Source organism: Glycine max, chromosome 2, assembly GCF_000004515.6.
Source record: "Glycine max cultivar Williams 82 chromosome 2, Glycine_max_v4.0, whole genome shotgun sequence".
In the NCBI taxonomy this organism is placed as follows: Eukaryota; Viridiplantae; Streptophyta; class Magnoliopsida; order Fabales; family Fabaceae; genus Glycine; species Glycine max.
Genome location: NC_016089.4, coordinates 8,610,491 through 8,630,790, shown reverse-complemented (window position 1 = coordinate 8,630,790; position 20,300 = coordinate 8,610,491). Strand labels below are relative to the sequence as shown.

General features: G+C 32.6%; 2 protein-coding genes across 2 annotated transcripts; one reads left to right on the top strand and one right to left on the bottom strand.

Moving 5' to 3' along the window:
• Window positions 1-10,390: 10,390 nt before the first annotated feature.
• On the top strand, window positions 10,391-11,134 carry LOC100797942 (glutaredoxin-C5). Its single transcript, XM_006574811.4, has one exon. The coding sequence runs from the start codon at window positions 10,423-10,425 to the stop codon at window positions 10,840-10,842; it is 420 nt and encodes a 139-aa protein (XP_006574874.1). The 5' UTR covers window positions 10,391-10,422; the 3' UTR covers window positions 10,843-11,134.
• Window positions 11,135-17,760: 6,626 nt separating this feature from the next.
• Window positions 17,761-20,030, bottom strand: LOC100792809 (small nuclear ribonucleoprotein SmD1a). Its single transcript, XM_003518618.5, has 5 exons — window positions 19,884-20,030; window positions 19,700-19,757; window positions 19,522-19,598; window positions 18,316-18,507; window positions 17,761-18,204 (listed from the first exon to the last, which is right to left on the bottom strand). The coding sequence occupies exons 2-5, from the start codon at window positions 19,711-19,713 to the stop codon at window positions 18,137-18,139; spliced, it is 351 nt and encodes a 116-aa protein (XP_003518666.1). The 5' UTR covers window positions 19,714-19,757; window positions 19,884-20,030; the 3' UTR covers window positions 17,761-18,136.
• Window positions 20,031-20,300: the final 270 nt, after the last annotated feature.

The window sequence follows — 20,300 nt, the reverse complement described above, 5'->3', positions numbered from 1 at the left end:
TTCTTCATTTGCATCATTCGGATCGTGTCAATTTTGGGAATTTTAAGGAATTTGTTTTTGTTCGTGAAGAATAAGGTAAAAAATCAAGGAGATTTATAATAGAAGGAGGGATGAGAATGAAAGTTCGAGAACTAGGAGAAGAGAAGGAAATAGAAGCCAAGAAATTAACTAGTTACTGACGTGGCTTGAGTTATGCTTTCTTTCTACATAAGTGTCAATTCTTCTTATATGTTCTCCCAAACTTTGTTTCAAAATACCATATGGAGATTTTGTCTTTCCCCACGTCATCAATTTTTTAATCTCCCGGAATTTTTTTTCTATTTTTTTTCTCCGCATCTATTTTCTAATTAAATTTTTTTTTAGTCATCCATTAAGTGATCATGTGTGTATTCTATTAAGTGATCATGTGTGTATTAAATATTTGATAATCTCAAACAGTGTGATATTTGTTTCAAAATTAAATTTAAAATAAATTTATTTCTTTTTTCTGTATCATCCTTCTTTTTGGCCTCTCTCTTCCGCCCTCTTCTCTTTCTTCCTCGAATGATTCTAGAAACCCACCCTCTTTCCTCCAAGGCCTCTTCACCAAAACCTTATCCCAATCCCAAACACACCATGCACATAATGCAAAGAAAAATCCAAATTTGAGAAAAGATCTGTTAGTGAAGGGAGTGTGGAGAGGAAAACCTACCCAACAGAAAGCTCACCAGGAAGAACAACAACGGAGAGGAAGCTCACCACCATGTACTCCAAATGCAACTACATCTCCTCCGCCCATAAAATGTTCGATACAACGCCCGACACAAACCATGACCTCATTACTTGGAACGCTATCCTCTCCGCCCATGCCGCCCACACCGGCAAAGCCCGCAACGACTTTCACCTCTTTCGCCTCCTTCGCCACTCCTTTGTCTCTACGATGCACCACACTCTCGCCCCCTGTCTTCAAAATGTGCCTCCTCTTAGCCTCCTTCTCTGCCGCCAAGTCCCTCTAAGGCAACACTGTCATGATCAACTTATAGGATGTGTTTGTCACCAGTGTTCTGGTCAACATTTATGCCAAATTTAGACAAATTAAAGAGGCACACATTGTGTAGGATGGAATGGTGTGAGGGACATTGTTCTCTAGAGCGTCATTATGAAAGCTTATGTTGACATATGTCTCGAATATGAAGCGCTGCTTCTTTTCTCTGAGTTTCACCGAGTTGGACTTCGTCCCAATGACGTCACTCTTCATACTCTCGCGCGACTTGTGAAAAGTAAACAGAATGTTTTGGAATGGCAGTTGAAGCAGCATAAAGCTTATGTAACAAAGTTGTTTATGTATAATGATGATGATGGTTTGATGTTATTGCATGGAATAAGACACTGTTTTGGTTTCTTAAGAGAGGTGAAGCTTAGGAATCTGTTGATTGTTTTGTGGATATGATAAACCTGTGTGTTGCATGTGATGGCTTGACTTTTGTTGTGATGTCGTTTGTGGTTGTCAATGACTTGAGATGGGGAAACAGATCAAGTCCATGAAGAGGTTGTTCCTCAACGAAGGTTGATATTTGTTTCTTTTAAAAAAAATTGAGATATGTTTTGGCAGATGAAGGTTGAAGGGAGAAGAAGGTAGGTGAAGGGCTACTGGATGTCTCGAAAGAGGCTTCTCCATGTTTGATTTATTTATTTTTTACTTTAATTGATTAGGACGATTTTTAACCACCAAAAAACTTAAATTTGATTTCGAAACAAATGCGGGCGATTTTTTGAGCCATCATAAACCGTATTATCAAATATTTAACAGACACGTCATCACTTAACTGACAACAAAGATATTTATGTATATTTTTTATTTTGTAATGCTTTCCGTTGGTAGAAAAAAATAGGCAGTATTGTTGGGTTACAAGTGTGAGGTGAAGTCTCACATCAGGCAAAAGTGAAAAAGTTGAGCACCATATAAGTGAGGAGAAGACCCATAAACCTAAGCCTTAAGGTTTTGGGTTAAAGTGTGGTGTAAGTTCCTTTGTGTGATGGCTCGTGGTCCACTGGTGTAGATCTTCTCGGTACTCCCCATAATTCTAATCCATAGTATACTTACCCCATAATTCTGATCTAGAGTATATCAGTTGGAGGAAGTAGGTATGTAAGGAATGGTTTTTTTTAAAAAGCCTGGTCTGTCAACTGTATCCATTCACTCATCTATGGTTTCTGTATCAAAGGAGGTTAGAGGTTCATATAAAGTCTCAATTTATTATATGGTATTTCATATGTCAATTTGTTCATTGGACAATGCTTTGAAGAAATACCCCGACTGAATTTGTTGGTTGTTGCCTTGCTAATCCAACTGATAATGGAAATGGATTGAAGTAGTTTGAAGATCTTGTCTTAAAGGTTTAATGGATAATATCTTTTTATCAAGATAACTTTTTTTTTTTTCAGAATGCAATTGGAGTTTTGTGTTTGTTTGTTAGGATGGTTATCGTGTTGTTCGATTCAACCCAGAATTGTGGCCACCTGGGGAAAAGGTAGGCAACCCCATTTCTTTTTCACATATCTCTCTAGTGTGAATTCACAGTGTAAGCTGAAGAGATACAATTGAACTATTTTATTTTCCTCCTTAGTTGTAATAGGTGACCTTGTTGGGAATAAATTTGTATGTCCACTATCTAAGTCATCATGTAATCAATTCTAATTTTAATAATAAAGTATTATTTTATTTTCATTGTCATATTTCACTATTTGATTACATGGTCCATTTCATAATATCCTTGATTAAAATTAAAGACGTGTTATTATAATAGAGATTATGATAATGAGAAACAAGTTTATTCTAATTTTAATCTAAACTGTTCTTGATCATAGGATTATTATAAATAGGGTATCAATAATCTGGGTAGATTAATATATATGTAATAGTATTTATTGGATAAATATTAATAGATCTCATTTATTAATTTGCATATATAGATGAGTCACATGTTAATGTGATCATTGAACTGACTCAATTGAAATTTTCTAATGTTTAAAATTTACCATAAACTGTCAATAAAAAATTCTCAAAAAGAGGTATAATAGCTTTTTTTGACCTGAGATTGTCATAGTAATTAACAGGTTATTTGTTGTATTTTAATTCTGGACACCTAATGTTTTAAAGCACTTGTTGAATGGATATTGGATATGATTAAATACTTGTAGAATTAATGATTAATCAAGAAGGAATTCATCAACTCTTGGTAATAAGTTTAAGCTCTATAAATAAAATTATATCCTGATCAAAAAAATTAAATGAAAGAAGAAATGAGTTTCTTAAGTCATTATGAGTTAACTCACAAGGGTTTGACAGTAATATCATACTCTAGAGTTAACCCAGAGCTGTAAAGATGGAAGAAATTATTACACTACTCTTCTAATGGTTCTTGAAAGTAAAATGCTACTTCATGCTATCCGGACGTTTAGGAGTGTTACTAGACGCCTACCTTGATTAGTATATTAATTTGATTAATATATTATTAACTTAGTATTAAACTTATGGGGTCACACACAAACGAATGTTCTAATCTCTGTTAAAGAAATTATTTTAATATTTGATGATTAATTAAATTAGAGAATTTAATATGATCAAATGATTAATTGATTTCAAAAAGGTAGAATATTATTATATTTTTGCAAGCACTGAAAATATAAATAATATGAAAGATTTGGTGAAAGGAGAGAAACAAACATATATGATTTTATATTTGGAATTTAGGTTGAAAAGACGGTTAGATACAAGTTTGACTTGGTCAATTATTATTTCAATTTTAATTGCTAAGCTAAATGGTTAGTAATAAAAGGTAACAAGAAATAATATAACTTAAAAAAGGATACTATCAATAATGATTTTGATTTGATAAGAGATTTGATATCCTTAGCGTGCTATAAATAACCTTGAACGGCAGGTTGAAACGATCCCAATATCACTCCTCTATTTGTATTTTTCCACCTGTCAAGGTTGTTGACAAATAGAGGTCAATCTTGACGTGAATACACGTAGAGTCTTCATACTATTGAAGAATTTTTATACTTCAAGAGATACATTTTTAATATGTCATTTATTTATAATATAATTTAAATACAAAATAAATCTTTTTATTCCATTTTTTTTTCCTTCGGGCCTATGTTTCACTAATAGTTATTAGAGCACAACTTTATACATTATAGTGGACCAAAATTGTGGTTTCGGACAGAATACAATGACATCATTTCATCTATGTAACCTGCATCACAGTGACCAAAAATTCTTGTTTTGCTGTAGCTGTTTATCAAATCAAATTATTTTTTTTTCTGGGTTATATCTGAAATGATCTCATTGCAGATGATAAATAAAGTTGGGAAGGCAATTTTCCAAAGGGCCGGAGAACTGAATATACCAGTGGGCTTCTGGTGTATGAAGGTGTTTTTTTTTATTTGCTTGTATATATAAAAGAACTATCTTGTAGAGTTTCTTCTCCTCCCATTAATACAACTTTAGGTTGTCAGATTCTTTGTCTGTGGCCTATGGTATTGCTACCCTTCTAGACAGTTATGGGACATTTTTTTGTATGTATGAAGTTAATGAAATTAATAATTACTGAGTCGAATGGTTTCAGGGGATTGGTCTATATATTTCTGAAATTGAGCAGTTGTGCACAGAATTTCCATCTACAGTTGTATTGATTGATCACTTGGGCTTCATCAAACCACCATTGTAAGCTATATTATATCATTCTTTCAGAGGTCAAGAAAAATGCCTTTATATGAATATTGTATTGCAGAAATGAAGAAGAATGCCAGATAAAATTTCCATGTTTTTCCACGTCATCAATTTTGGCATTTTATAACGCATCTACAAAGATATTTTTCAATTAAAATTAATGCACGTGACTTTTGTGAGCTGGATGAGTTCCATGACAATTTTATTATATGCATCGATAAAGCGAATCACACATTGAGTTGATACAAGTCGTATGCATGGAATTTTTATTTTTTAGTGAGAGGGGTCGTATGCATGGTTCAAGTTATAAAAAAAAAACAATTCAAAGAAGAAAAAAAGTTTAAAATTTTGCACAATTTTGTTAATGCAATTTTATTGTTTGTTTCTAATTCCTTATCAAATTAACAGTGAATCACATGGAGGAGTACGGGCTAAGAAAAACTTACGTACGTAGATATATCTCAAATGACTATTTCACTTTTTTTTTTAATTTCAATAAATTAAAGTTCGTTAACAAAAAATTCAATAAAGTAAAAATTAACCAAGTCACTCAAAGTCAAGTCAAGTCAAGTCAATGATAAAAAAATAGTCAAGTATTTTCTAAAATTATGATCATCCAACTGGCAATTTCAATTATACAAATAAATGCAGATAAGCCAAGCAGTTCAATGTTTTATCATGTGCCAATTTTTTTGAAAAAGCGCAAATTAAGATATCGTTGATTAAAAATCTGGTCTTTGACACTGGGAACGTCAAAGAAAAACTAGATGCAAAAATACAACCACCAGTGTTTCCAAATACATAAAAAGATAAATATGCAGTTTAGTAAATAACCCAAACCAATACGTACACAAACTTACTTTCGTTTGTGCGTAATCATATATCCCTGCATGCCGACGCTGTTTGATCCAATATTGATTCAGTGCAGCAACACACTATTCAATTGTTCTCACATTAATTTGTTATTCATAAGACCTTCTCAACACACAAGAATTTGGTTTTTTCACTCTCACAAAAAAATAGGTGTTGTTTCCATTAAAAACTTATTTTGAAAAAAATGAATGTAAAAAAATTGAAAAAGATAAAAAAAAAATAGTACTAATTTTATTCCCTTTATTATTTTTTAATTTTTCTAATATTCTTTTAGTAGAGTTTATACTATCTTTCGTTTGAAAAAATAATAGATTATATTTTGTTGCCACTAAAAATATTTTCTGGATCCATCACTGATATTATTGTGTATATGAAAACTCATTAATTTGCCTGCTAGCCATTTCCACGAATGTAGCTTCACTAGTTCCAATAGCACCTCCAAATTTTATTTTATTTTCTTTCAACATAATAGAGTTTATTTTTCTTCCAAATAACCCAAACAGTTTTGAGGAATTAGGAGGAATGGTGAAAATAAGTAGGAGTGTTTTGAGGAGGAGAAATAAGATAAAAATAAAATAAAAAGGGTGAGACTTACTCGATTATTTTTCACCTATTTCAATGCATCCTTGGATTTTTTCCTGTCTTTTTTTATTTTTTATTTCTTACAACCAATTACTTATAATTTTTATTTTACTTTCACATATTTCTACTTTTTTTTTTCATCACCATATTTCTCTTATCTGTACCAAACAAGGTCTTAATGATTATAAAGCCAAGTTAATTATTTCTATTTTTATTTTTTAAAATGTTAATAAATATTAAATATAATGTTTATGAGGAAACGTTTAATGAATTACTTAAATAAACTATAATTTATATATAATGATATTTTTATGTGTTTTTTTAATGATAACCTCATAAAAAAATTAATAATTAACATGATTATTTTTAATAATAAATAAATATAATATCTTAAAAACATAATTTACAATGAATTCCTTATAATAAATTATGAACCGATAAAAACTTTATTTCTTCGTTAAAAATGCACATAATATATTAAAAATATCATTTTCAATGAATTATTTATGATAAATTATAAATTAATAAAAAATATTTCTTAATATATTTTTATATATTCAAATTATATTTTTTCATTTAAACAAATTCCTTCAGCCCACTGATATTATATATTTTCAGTATTTTCCTGTGATTTTTGTTGGATTAATGAGTTGAAAAAGTCTATGACTTTTGTTATAAATTTAGAATGTTCTCTGTCATAACCTCCTTTCCCATTAGTGTTCTGAGATAGTGTCATTAAAGCAATGCGAGATCGGTCCAAACTTAGGCCTAGAGGAATTTTTTATACCTTTAAAGAAAAAAATTATGCGTGATATCTTCATATATGACCTTTTTTCGTTTAAAAAAATTATTAACAAATGTTAATAATTCTAAAATTCAAACTTCAAGTTATTTTATATTTGATCGATCTTGTTACCATAAATTACAATAAAAATTGGAAATAAAAAAATAATTACAAAATAAAAAAAAAGTGTTTAATCTTGTAGACCGACTCAGATGATTGTCTCCATATTTCACATGATGTGTCCTCTATTTTTGCACCAATTCTGAAGAACAACATATCTGGTTAAAATTTATAAATAAAATAAAGTGGCTTAAAACACAAACACATTGGGATGGATGTGATTTGTTCCTTTAGTAGTGCACAAACTATTAGAGAACTTTATTAAAAAGAAAACTAAATGGTAAAGAATTAGACTATATAGTCTTTGTTCATGAAATTTCAGTCTCTCTTTTAAACCATAATGTTAATTATACAATTTTGATGAATATCTCCCTTTTTAATTTGTTTTTTTTCCTAAAAATATCCTTAAATCTAAATATAGTTGTTGCCTGGAACTCATTTGAAATGGCATTGGGTGTTGTATGTGGAGACTTATGGCATAACTATTGCTTTGAGCGCCCATCGTTGAGGGACCAGTATCCTGGAATAATGTTTGAGCATGAGAGATGAACCAAATCCATATCAGTGTTGGAAAATTAACTTCCATGTGCCTTTCCAATCTTGCCTTATATATACATAGAACTTGAGGTTGGCCTCCATGAAACTTGAGTGAGCATGTAGTTGGAGATCATGGTTTATGGATGTCTCCAACTTATTAGGTCAGAGATTAAGAATTTTTTTACATATTATTCTCAAATATATTTTGACATAATATTTTGACATAATATTATTCTCCAACTTATTAGGTCAGAGAAGTTCTTTAATTTTGTTATTTATTTCTTATATTAATCTATCCGAACTTTTTATTCTCCACTTCTTCCCTAGTTATATCTTTCTTCTTCTTCTTCTTTTTTTTTCTCTTTACTTCATTTCTAAACAAACTAATAAGGTATGGCCGAGTTTATTTTAATTAACTCTTGGTATTTGAAAACTATATATATTTTGGACCTAAGAAAATAAATTTTATTCAATCTCAACCATCTAGTTTGAGTTTAATAAATTTATTTAGATAATAAAGATATTCACCCGCCTATTTTTTTCTTGACTTAAATATATTTTTTATTTGTAATAGTTTACTATCTAATTTTTTAATTAAGAAAATTAGATTAATGACAGTTAAGAGGAGAAAAAGTTAAAAGGTGAAATGTGTGAGTGATGGCAGATGAAGGGGTGAGTTGAGAGAGTGAAGTAAGTAGTGTGATTTCCAATGCACATAGTATTCCAAAACGACAACTCATCCTAAAGTGAGGCCACGTCAGTATGGTTCCGCCGCCTGATTCAGCATGCGGTTGAAGAACACCCACCCCACGCCTACCTTCCTCATGTGTTGTGTTTTCAACACCAAAACTGCCACTTTGTCACTGCTTTAGGTGAACATCCCCCTCTATGCTATTGCTATTGCTACTTGTATATTTTTCTTTTCTTTTTTAATCTAATACATATTTTTTTAAGTTTTTAACCCAAAATAATAATAACTCTACTTCCACACATAAATTACATGCATGCAATACATTTATAAAATAATTCACATAAATAAGAGAGACAAACAAGGAAAAATCTGAAAATAGTATGGTTGATGTAATAAAAAGAAAAAACAAAAGAAATACTACATAATTTCCTTTCCACATACCTTAGATTATTATTTATAAGTGTGTTTTACCGGTTGCCATACAACTCTACAAATAGCGAAAAATTATTGCATGACTTGGGATTACTACGTATCCTTTTTCTTTTTCTTTTTTGCTGTAACTACTTATTCATAGTTTTGATCATTTTTTATGTAATGTATAACAAGATTTTCAATTTATGAAAAGAATATAATTCAATCATTATTACATAAAAAATGATTGAGATCATGTTCTTTTTGGACCATATGATAATTTCTTTCAAAGGTTAAATCGTGCATATATATATAATTTTCTTTTTTAATAAAAAAATACACCTCTTATATTTTTGGTATTGGTTTATATATATGTTTCTTGAGATAATTTTGATTTAAGTAGGCGTTTACTTAATCGGCAAATGATAAATCAATCATTTTACATCTAGGAGTAGACTATAATAATACTCTAAGAATATGATTATTAGTGAAATTAAGGATGATGGAGATGAAACGAAGTGGAATGAAGCAAGCATGTGTTGAGTCTGAACTCTGAAGTGTGGTGATAGTATTTGGGATTTTGGGAAGGCAGATGATGGAAATTGCAAAGGCAGAAACATAAGCGAATGGGTAATGTCAGAAGGAAGAAACAAAAAGGGAGTGTGGTTGGTCGACAACAAGGACGCACACCGCTCTCTAGATCTGCCTACAACATCCTACCTAATTCCACTTTTCCCAGAAAAAGTATGTCTCTAAAGTCTAACCTTCAATACCAATCTTGTTTTCATATATTTTTTTTTAAAGAGAGTTACATATATTTGATGGATTTCATAAATATATAAAATAAAATAATCTACAATGATATACTCCCATAGTATGAACTTCTTGTATTGATTTTCTCACGTCACACCTCCTTTTTATACTAAGAAAATAATAATATTAATCAAAGGATTCAATTCAATTAATTATACATTTATATCATGCATGTTTAATTTTAACGGATAAAAATAATAATAGTAATACTAAACTAACTTACATCCACATTCTTAAATCCCATATTGTTTAGTTTTAGAAGATTAATAATGCCTCTTTAAATACCACATTTCTTCTTATCTAACATTTCTTAATAATATAATTATAAGAAGAGAAGAGAACGGAGAACGTGCTAAAAAATATGGTTAATGTAACAACTAACAAAGGTAGACAAAAGAGATATAATAATGTAACAAAAAAAATTATATTTTGTTGGATAAATAAGTATATATATTTTGTAAAGAAAGATAATCTTTAAATACATAATTTTTTTACTACCTTTAAATATAGTATATCTGTAAATATTTAAATGTTTCCACTTTTACTTTCTTAGGGTTTCACTCAATCTTGGACAAACATCCATCCGGCTCTATTTAAATGTAACCATTTGCTTTTTGGTTTTTGTGCGTGTTTATATTATGCATGCATTAGCATTACGGCTGGAATGTATCCATAAATCAAAGCACAGTAGACACAACACAGACAACACTCCCTCTGAATCAGAGACACTCCCTGCGACAACAACAGACAAATAAAGCAATTCAATTCAATTCTTCAACTTTATTACTACTTCACCCTTATAAAACCATGCCTTCCCTTCACCCTTTTCTCACCACATAGTCACATACACAGTATTCCTTCTAATTAACACTTTGATAATTGGTTTTGTTTAGTATGAGGCAAGAGAACATAATGCATTACCACCAAGTGGAGCCTGCTGCATGGAGCTACTACATGAGGGTTCATCGGAGCATGGAAGAGGACCAGATGGAGAGAGTTGCAAGGCTGGCCTCACAGAGTGCAGTAGTGATATTCAGTGTGAGTAGCTGTTGCATGTGCCATGCAATGAAGAGGCTCTTCTGTGGGATGGGGGTTAACCCTACGGTGCATGAGCTTGACCAAGACCCCAAAGGGAAAGATATGGAAAGAGCACTCATGAGGCTCCTTGGAATTGGAATCAACTCAACTTCTTCTGCTGTTCCTGTGGTCTTCATTGGAGGGAAACTTGTTGGCCCCATGGACAGGGTTTTGGCTTTCCACATCAGTGGCACCCTTGTTCCTCTTCTCAAACAAGCTGGTGCCTTGTGGCTTTGAAACTAATTATAGTAAAACAAAGCACTGTCTATTGTCTTATTTGTTTTTTTTTTTTTTTAACTTAAGACATTGCTTTGCTTATTATCTCCAGGATCCAACAGTATTACTATTATATCCATACTTGAGATTTTATATATGAGTATCATTAGCTAACTAGTTTTCCTCCAAAGATACAAGAAAAAGTAGGAAAAGCAATTTTCTTTTGCTTTTTTTGTTTGTAGTTTGTGCGAGTTGTGTAGCTTGTATAAAGAAGCACATGTTTTATGGAAATGAACAAGAAGTTCTGGTGAAAGTTTTTCCTTAGCTTTAACTTCTGATATATAAATGTGCTCCTATATATGGTAGAGGACCAACACATGTCCATAGTTATGGTCAATCTCCTGCTTACACGCAGCGAGCTAGTTTTTTTCAATTTATGGAAAAAGTTAATTAATAATTTAACTATATATCACATAAAAATCGGTATGAGACCAGAGAGTAAACGTCATAATCTCTCGCCTAATGGACCTAGCTGCTTACTCTTTGGAGAGCATTCTCAACGAATGAAGTGAAAGAGTGGTTGTGTGTGGTCTAATTTTTATTCGTCTAACTTATTAATTTGCTTCATGAAAGGGAAGAGAAAATAACAATCGACCGGTACAAAGTCTCTATAAAATATTAAAAAATTTACATTATATTTACAAGATGATATCATTGCTCAATGAGTAATTTCGCTAGCTAAGATAATCATTATCATTACACAATAATAAATGTTTAACTAGATTTAGTTGGGGTGTGTCAGGTGCTTGCAATAGTGCAATGCATGGAAGACACGTAAGATCCCAGCTATGATGGTGTCCGACACGTGTCCGTGTCAGTGTCTCACACCGATACGACATCGGTATTATGTTTTATATTTTGAACATTATAAGTGTCCATATGTCTATGTCTGTGTCGTATCCGTATCCATGCTTCATAGAATCCCAGTGGCAATGGATCTTCCCCCATAAAAAATTTAGACAATCGGTGATACAAAAGAAACAGGAAGCTCAAGTCGTTTTACAGAATCTATTGCCGATTCCAGGAGTAATTCACGAACAATTCCGGGAGCATGCATTTCCAAAGTTGACATGGCAACAGAGATGGTAAAACTTCAATTCCCCATTTGCGCAACCCATCGATCGAGATGGTCTTGAAATACAAGGTTTTACTTATTTTTATAACTGGTACTTGTGGTTTCATTTTGCTAGGCAACCGAGGTGGACTACTTAAAATAAAAATACAAGGTGAAATGCATAAGGCAAAAGAAAGTTAGATCGGGTATTAATTAATGACTACGAATAAAATGATTTGAGGATGCCACACTAAAACATATATAGCGCAAAGAGACTCTTAAGCATTGTAGCTAGGGCTGGTAAAATGTGATGGCCGGTCTAGCCTGTTCCATCAGGCTACACATTGAACATTGTCTGACTAATTAGGTTCTATCCATATTTTTCGGGAGTGAAATTTTTTAGGTCCAATCCAATTATATGTTGGACTGTTAGGTCATCCAACCAAGTCAAATCAATTTAGAAATTAATAAAAAACTTAAAAATTAATTCTATGTAAAAAATTATTTATTATGCATAAATTTTGTCTAATAAGTATTGACAAAATCATTTAAATCATGTTTAATTTAATGAATATTCAAATTAATAATACTGCTTTGGAGTTGTCACTTTTTATAGACACTTATTTTATGTTTAATAAATATGTTTTGCCTCTTAAAAAATTATAAATTATAATTTAAAATTATAAATTATATTTTATTTAATATTTATTATATATTACTAATCATACCATTCTGACTTGAGTTCATTTAACCTATTGAACTATTAGAGTTTCCTTTTTGTTTAGTTCAGTCTCACTCTAATTAGGACCGGTCCATCAGTGAGATCCATTTTGTCAGTGCTAATTGTAGCTAGTGTGATTATTATGTGTCACTAAAGTCCCTATCTTGTATGGTGTGGGTTTGAGCTTTTGAGAACGAGAAAGTGTCCCTCCCTCCTTTCTATGTAGCCCAAAAAACATGTACAGTTCATATATAATCTTAATTACAAGCAATTGGGTGCAAAAAGATTCAGTAAAATTAACATTAAAAAAAGAGGGGGCAATAAACCACCTACTATTATACTGTTAATCAAATATCCTTCTTGATCATGAAGATCTCAAGTGTTTAAACCATGGGTGGCTGCTGTTCTGCTTCCACAGGAGTGGGTGCAGGTGCAATCTTGATGCTACTATTCATTATATAAAGCATACCACAACCAGAAAATATAGCAAAGACAACAAAAACAAAGCAAAATATTAAGAAAAGAGCAACGCCAAATCCTGCCCACAGCACTTCTTGATTTTTTCGGGCTCTATTATTCATGACAGCTGACAATTCTATCACAAAATGGATCACAAGGATGAAGCAGAAACAGACCATAAGTGCTCTAAAGAAAAGTGAAAGTACAAGAAGGGCCATTTTTTTCTCTGCCATTCAACATTGTTTTTTGTGTCTCCAGAACAAGGCAAATTAATAAGAAATGAACTGAGAAAAGGGGGAAAATACTTTTCTTCCTGTATTGTTTTTGTTTCGCTAGCTTTGCAGAGGAAAGGTGTGAAGAAATTGTGAGAATATTGTTATTATTTATATGTGGCCCTAGTATCTGCACTGTTACAAGACTATAGTAATTTTGGTAGAAAGTGATATAAATCAATTATTAGTATTATGTTAATAATGTATAATTTATAAACGTACTTTACATTCGTTTTAAGATTTTTTTCATAGGCTGCATAATGCTCTTGAACTGAATGAAATTTAATGAAAACGATAAGAACAAGTTTATGAATTTATGATAGTTTATATAGATTAGCTAGTATTCAAGAAAATATCATATTAAGATTGGTTTGGATATATGCAGATAAAATTTTAAGAAACACTAATAAGAAAAGAAAAGTAGATTGTGTTTTAGTCTCACAAAAAGAGTCCTAAAGACATTTGAGAAATATGATCAAAATAAATCTTAAAGATAAATTAATGTATGTAGAGTGACGTATTCAAAGTTTCTTAATTTATATAACTTTTAGCTGATACTGAGGGGGCAGGCTAGATTTCACCAAATCCTTTTGGGAAAAGCTGTGATGTTTTTGTGCTTTGTGTGGTCTCACGAAATATTAAAGCGTCACGAATAATAAAAATAATATGATGATGGATTGAACGAACGACAATATATTTACTAACCAAGTTTTCTTTTAATTGCAATGTTGAGTTAGTTGTATGAGTGGAACCTTTTTTTTTTCTCCAACATTTGATATGATATTATGAGTTTCTCATGTGGCAAGATTTATGTAGAACTTATATATGTAACGCAAAGTTGCAATGGACCTCTTCAGATTTTAAACCCCAAATTTTAAGTACTGCTCTGCGCATGTGATGTGAGCCTGCAGTGGCACAGCAAGAAGTTTCTTCTTGATTTTTTGACAATGCATGATTTTTTGAACCTGCGTGGTATATACTCTATGTTGAATATACATACTTGTATAATAAATATGCATTTAATTATTCTGTAATGCAATTATGATTAAACTATTTAAGCACTCAATAAGTCTCTCGATCAATTCCATCAATTCAATAAACTATTTTTAAAAGGAAAATGCAGCAGATAGTTACTAAATCATTTTTGTTAAAATCACACAACCGTATTTTCTGTTAAATCTTATTTGACATTTTTATGTTAAATCACACTGTATATTGCATTTCATTCAATATTATTTAACCTAACACTTTTCAAACTTTGTACTAAAAAGTTTACATTGTAATAAAGTCATTTAATTAAGTTAATAAACTTCTACGAGTTTAAGTTGTATATGATTTTTTTTATGCTTCAGAAAGATATAACAAGGAAAAACAAGAGCAACTAAGCTCTAAGATAGGAAACACCCATCGCATTAGATAGCATGCATGATGTTACTTAGAAGAGGAGGACTTAATTTCCAGATCCTGAAAGTCACATAATTTTTTGAACCTTCCTTTGGCAGCCAACAATGCACATTAATTAGATTCCCTTATAGTATGCTCTAAAATGTTAGTACAATGAACTGTCTCGACCAAATCATTTGCTGATGAACGATGATACCTGCATAAATTAATGATGCTTCTTAGTTTAAGTCCCCCTTCCCACGCTAGATTGGGCCCAAATTCTATTTGATGTTACTGTCACTCATTCATTGCATTTCTTGGTTGTTTGACAACTATGTCTTGATCTACATATACCTGGCCGACATCATGGACTAATGTTCTATCTGATTCTTGCAAGAGCCTCTCATAATAATTGAAATCAGTACCTGTGAAATTGTACTCACTTAAAGGCTCAATTTTTCCAAGATTCAAATATTCCGTAACATTGGTGCAAAGAATCTTCCATGCTGACATATTGAGAAAAGACCTTATTCTGTTAACCAAAACTATGGAAACAGATTTAAAATCCCAAATTCTCAATTAGACAATGTAGGACTTTGCAATACGTGGAAAAACCACACCCCAGTCATCGAACTAGACGATGTGGGACTCGTTATCGATTTAAAATCCCGGACGATGTGGACATTGCAATGACTTGGGCGATGTGGGACTTTACTACAAAAATGTCATTGTATCAAGTTGTTAGCCTAAGTTCTTATAATAAGAATAAGAACGATATGTTTCTGCAATAAGGCTTTGTGCAGTATTTTAAACATATCTTCCACAATATCCCAATAGGATTTGAAGAAAATAGACTCAACCATAAGGACCTGAGGCCTTGTAGGAATCCATAGAGCTTAGAGCTGCAAATACTTTCATGTTTAATTACCAGTCACTTAAGAAAGATAAGCTTAACTGATTTTCAATTTTGGGAACTCACTGTAGAGATTAATCATCTGGGTTGCTTTGTGATTTTTCACAAAAAGAGTCTTTAAAGAAGGAAATAGCTTCCCTTTTTAAAACATCCCCCTCAATGCACCAAATATCGTTACTAAACATGGCACTTCTTCTGATGAGTCTGCATGTGAAACAAAATTTCATGTTTCCATTCCCATATTTACGAGGGAATTTTGATACCAAAACATCTCCTCTAGGCTCTAACTAACTGAGGTAGTTTTTGGCCAAGTTAGCGAATTTGACAGTTCTTGGTAAAAATGTTGGGTATAGTTAATATTTATTTATATTAGTTATATTTCTTTTCCAAATAATATTATTATAATCTGTCGGCTTTATTTAGAATATACTAAAATGCAGCATGTCATGTGGCATCGTCAATTCATATGGCAAAACTTGGGCTAAATGAGAGAATATTTTTGGGTATAATTTGTAAAAAATATTAATCTGCCTATCTTATATGATAATTTCTGCTTACACTAAAAAGTAAAAACATATATATCCTCGAGGTGAAAAAAATAGAAGATAAAATTACGTGGGCAAAGTAAGAATCACGGGCAACGTTCAAATTCTTATCCATTTCTAGAGGCAGAAAAACTAGAATCCTAAAAGCACTCATGCATTTCCCAGACTCAGCCACTCACCAAAAAGTCTCCAACTTGCTTGCACTTTTCCACCCCAAAACCTTAATCCAAAAAAACATCTTCGACGGCACGAACAAAGAGCTCACTTCCAACCTCCCCGTTCTCCTCCGCTTCTACAACTTGGAACAGCACTGTGTCCTTTCCTTGAAGGCCAAGCCAGTGATCTCGGCCGGTATCAGCCGCATGGCCATGCATGCATTGCTGAGCCATGGAGGCTCTTATCCGTCGACTCTGCGGAGATACTCAAGAGGGTAAAGGATGAGTACCTTGTTGGGGGAAATGGGGTCGTGTGCTTAGGTGGGTTTAGGAATGTCAGGGCTGTGCATGAATGGAAGGCCTTGAAACTGGAACTAGATGAATGCATTATCTTATGCTCTATTTCGTGCTTATGATATTTAATGTTTAGGAAAGTTAAAAACACATTTTTAGACATTATTTATATACAAGGCTTCATTCGAGTCAGGCTATTTAGCAACGGTCTCTATAAGTTTTGACTCAATAATAAAGAGGGTGTTACTATTCTTTGGGGTTTCTATGACAACAAAGCTGTGCAGCACTATCATGTCAGGGTTTTCTATGGAAAAATAATCCCTCGGGAGCTTTGGAATCCCAAACTACAGCTCAATGTAGTTTGAAAGCTCTACATCTCATACTATGTGGAGCATTCAGACCATTGCACATTAGAAATGACAAGTCTTGTCTATTAAACCAATTGAATCACCCCACATTGGCATCGTGATCGTAGCCATGTAAAGAACTTTAGCGCAACAGCTTCAAATGAAGAGTAAATCTTAACTGAGCTTAAATTCCATCAAGTACCAAATGGTAACATACTTCTACATTAATAAAAAATATTACTAGTTATTACCAATCCCAAAGGGCATACATTCTTATTACCAATCCGAAAGTAATGAAGCTGATTGAATATCATTAGCAACATTCCATACGGCCATTTAGATTAATGTGAATCACACGCTCACAACCACAACACGTGGAAGTTGCAATCCAGGTTCTATTGAAAATGAAGCCATGTATCTCTCTTAAAGCTTACGGGCAAAGACAGAGAGAGGAACCTATATGGTATAATGAACAGAGTCGCTGCAATGATTTAGCACTTCAAAAAAGTCATAGAGGAGCGGCATTATATTAGTAAGTATCCTTCACAAGGTAGCACAACAAAATGTGTATTGTCTCAAAAGGCACCAACTTGTACCCTCTGACTGAGTCTGACCAGTCCGAAAGGTGCATCTAACTAGTATATCCCTGGTTTACTAAACAAATTTACATTATTAACTTAATATGTATATATGACAGTAAGTCAGTGACACAATGGAAGCAAACAAAAATAAGACGTTTAAGAAATACCATTCATACATGTAAATAAATAAATAACACAATATGTGCCATCAGGAAATCCATCATCTAGTTCAAACTCATTAGGCAACTCTTGGGCCTATTTACTGTGTTATGTATGACCAAAGTCGTGGGCGATTTGTCATACTGCTCAATGAATAGATCCCCATTAACAACTAGTATAAGGCAATAGCAGATAGGTAATTCATGTTACATCAGTTTCAGAAGGAAGATGGTTGTACACTAAAGCATGATAAGCTCTTGCAAGAAAATAGCAGGAATAAAAAATATGCTCCGTAGAAGTTCCTAAAACCACCCAGAAATTCTTGCTGCATAGCTTACAACCACATGCCACAAAAATGAAGAAAGGTGCAAATCAACGGCCACCACCACGACCACGACCACGGCCACGGCCCCTTCCTCGTCCACGTCCCAAAGGTTTGCCTGGAAATGTAATGAAAATATGCTAAAATTAAAACCTGGGGAACTCACCAAGAAACAATTAGAGTGAATTGAGTATGGATGAAAATTTTGTAGTCAAACTATAAACAGTACCAGCAGTTGGCTTCTTGGGTTTGATCTTGGGTGTCTCTTCCACCAGCAAGGTCTCAAGATTCAAGCTGTCAGGAAGAATATAGTAACGGATGTTGTTACCCCTCACACTGAGATGATCTAGAGTGACTGGATTTTTCCCTTTCAGAGTTAGTTTAACTGTTTTCAAATGTGTGTTCATACTGATATCAACACCTGTGGCAAAAGTCCCAGAATCAGTAAGCTAAGACTTCCTCTCTTAAAGTTGCTGGTGTAGTTCAACTAGAAAGAAGCAAGATAGTAAAAGGACTGACTAAATCAAAGATTTATTATCTACACACCCACGTGGCTGGATCAAACTCAACTCAGATGGGTGTCCAATAGGAAATTTCACGGAAGAGATTGATTGCAATAATTTCAATCAAACAATGGTAAAGTTACATCTTAGAGTGGGTGTGGGTGGGGGGGAATCCAAATTGATCTATTTGAACTAGGGAAGATATTACTAGAATCAAGTAAAACTGTAAATTGTAAGAGTGTAAGATGGTCAGGAAGTCTAGTTCAGTAGTTTCACTATCATGCAAGTTCCTCTAAAAGTTGAAATTTCAAGAAAATACTGAGCCATGAGAAGAGAAATTTGTTGAGTGAGAAGCTTAGTAGACAGGTGATTGAGGTCCTGAGATCTTCCAGGAAAGGATCATTTCCCCACAAATTATCTGCCAAAAACTTAATACAAGAATAAACCATCATCCAAAGCCCACTGAGTTAGCTTGTCTCATACCATTATAAGAACTATAAGAAATTGCAGTATCTCAAAATTATCATCCTACACAGCAGCACAGTCTAATTATACTCCAAATTACCCCCAGAATGAACTACTCAGTAAAGGAAACCTTTGTAGTTATTCAGCTGCCAAAGAAAATTAATTTTGGAAGCCAAATCCCCAATCCCTCTCCACTTTCATGCTAATAGAAACCCGCGACCCAATGAGATGGTCTTTTATATATGTTTACCCATACCAGACCAAGAAAATGCCTAAAAAGTTGAAGGTACTGAAGTATAATCTATTCTAATCAGTAATCACCTGAAGAGTAGAGAGAACCCTTGCAAATAATTAAATGCCTCACAATCAAGCTCGAAACTACACTGAATTCAACTCTAATATGTTGCTTGTAAATGGTTCTACACTTGTACAACACTGGGGGAAAAAATTAGAGAAAGAAAAGAAACCTGTAATGGTGCCATGAACAATAGTGCCATTCTTGAGCTCAATTGACACGGTTTCATTGTTCAACTTCATTAAAAACCTACTCATACAGTGTTCGTATATTATTAGACTTTGATCTCAGAAAATGAAAAAAAAATAAAAACGCAATTAACAGATAACGCAACAAAGAAAGAGAAAAACCTGACGAGCTTCATGGTGAGTCGAAGATGAAGACTCGATTGCGCTCTCTACTCTCCTTCTGTGAAGCAATACAGAGAAAACAAAAACAAGGGTGTGAACATTTTCTTTTGCACAAATTAAAATAATAATGCAGAAATTTAGAAGGCAATAGCAACGATGCAGATCAGAGAAGATGAAAACTTACCTTCGGCGGCCACCACGGCGGTAGCGAGGGTTTTAGGGCAAAAAATTAAAAGTGAGAGTGGGAGAGATGAACAGAAGAAGAAGCGGTTCTTTTGTAAGGGTTTAAGGGACAATTTTGTGATTTTGAATTTTGAATTTCCACTTTTCAATCTATTGTCTATCTTTACTTCTTCTTCTTCTTCTTTTTTTTTTTTTTCTCTTTTACCTTTAAAGGCTATAATTGTATTTTTTTTGGTTCGCATACTTCAATGATTTTCGTGTAATTTTAGCTTATATACTTTTCATTGTTTTCATTTCCTTTTACAATTTATTTAATAAAAATTAATATTGGTGTATAACAATTAATTAAAAATATAAATATTTAAATAAAAAAAAGCTCCATTTCTATATATTGTTAGCGTAAAAAGTTTTATAATAT

Coding starts and splice junctions, on each gene's coding strand:
- LOC100797942 (XM_006574811.4), top strand. CDS start 10,423: ATGAGGCAAGAGAACATAATGCATTACCACCAAGTGGAGCCTGCTGCA.
- LOC100792809 (XM_003518618.5), bottom strand. Junction 18,508..19,521: donor TGTTCATGGCACCATTACAG/GTTTCTTTTCTT, acceptor CTTTTGCCACAG/GTGTTGATATCAGTATGAAC. Junction 18,205..18,315: donor ACCCAAGAAGCCAACTGCTG/GTACTGTTTATA, acceptor TTACATTTCCAG/GCAAACCTTTGGGACGTGGA.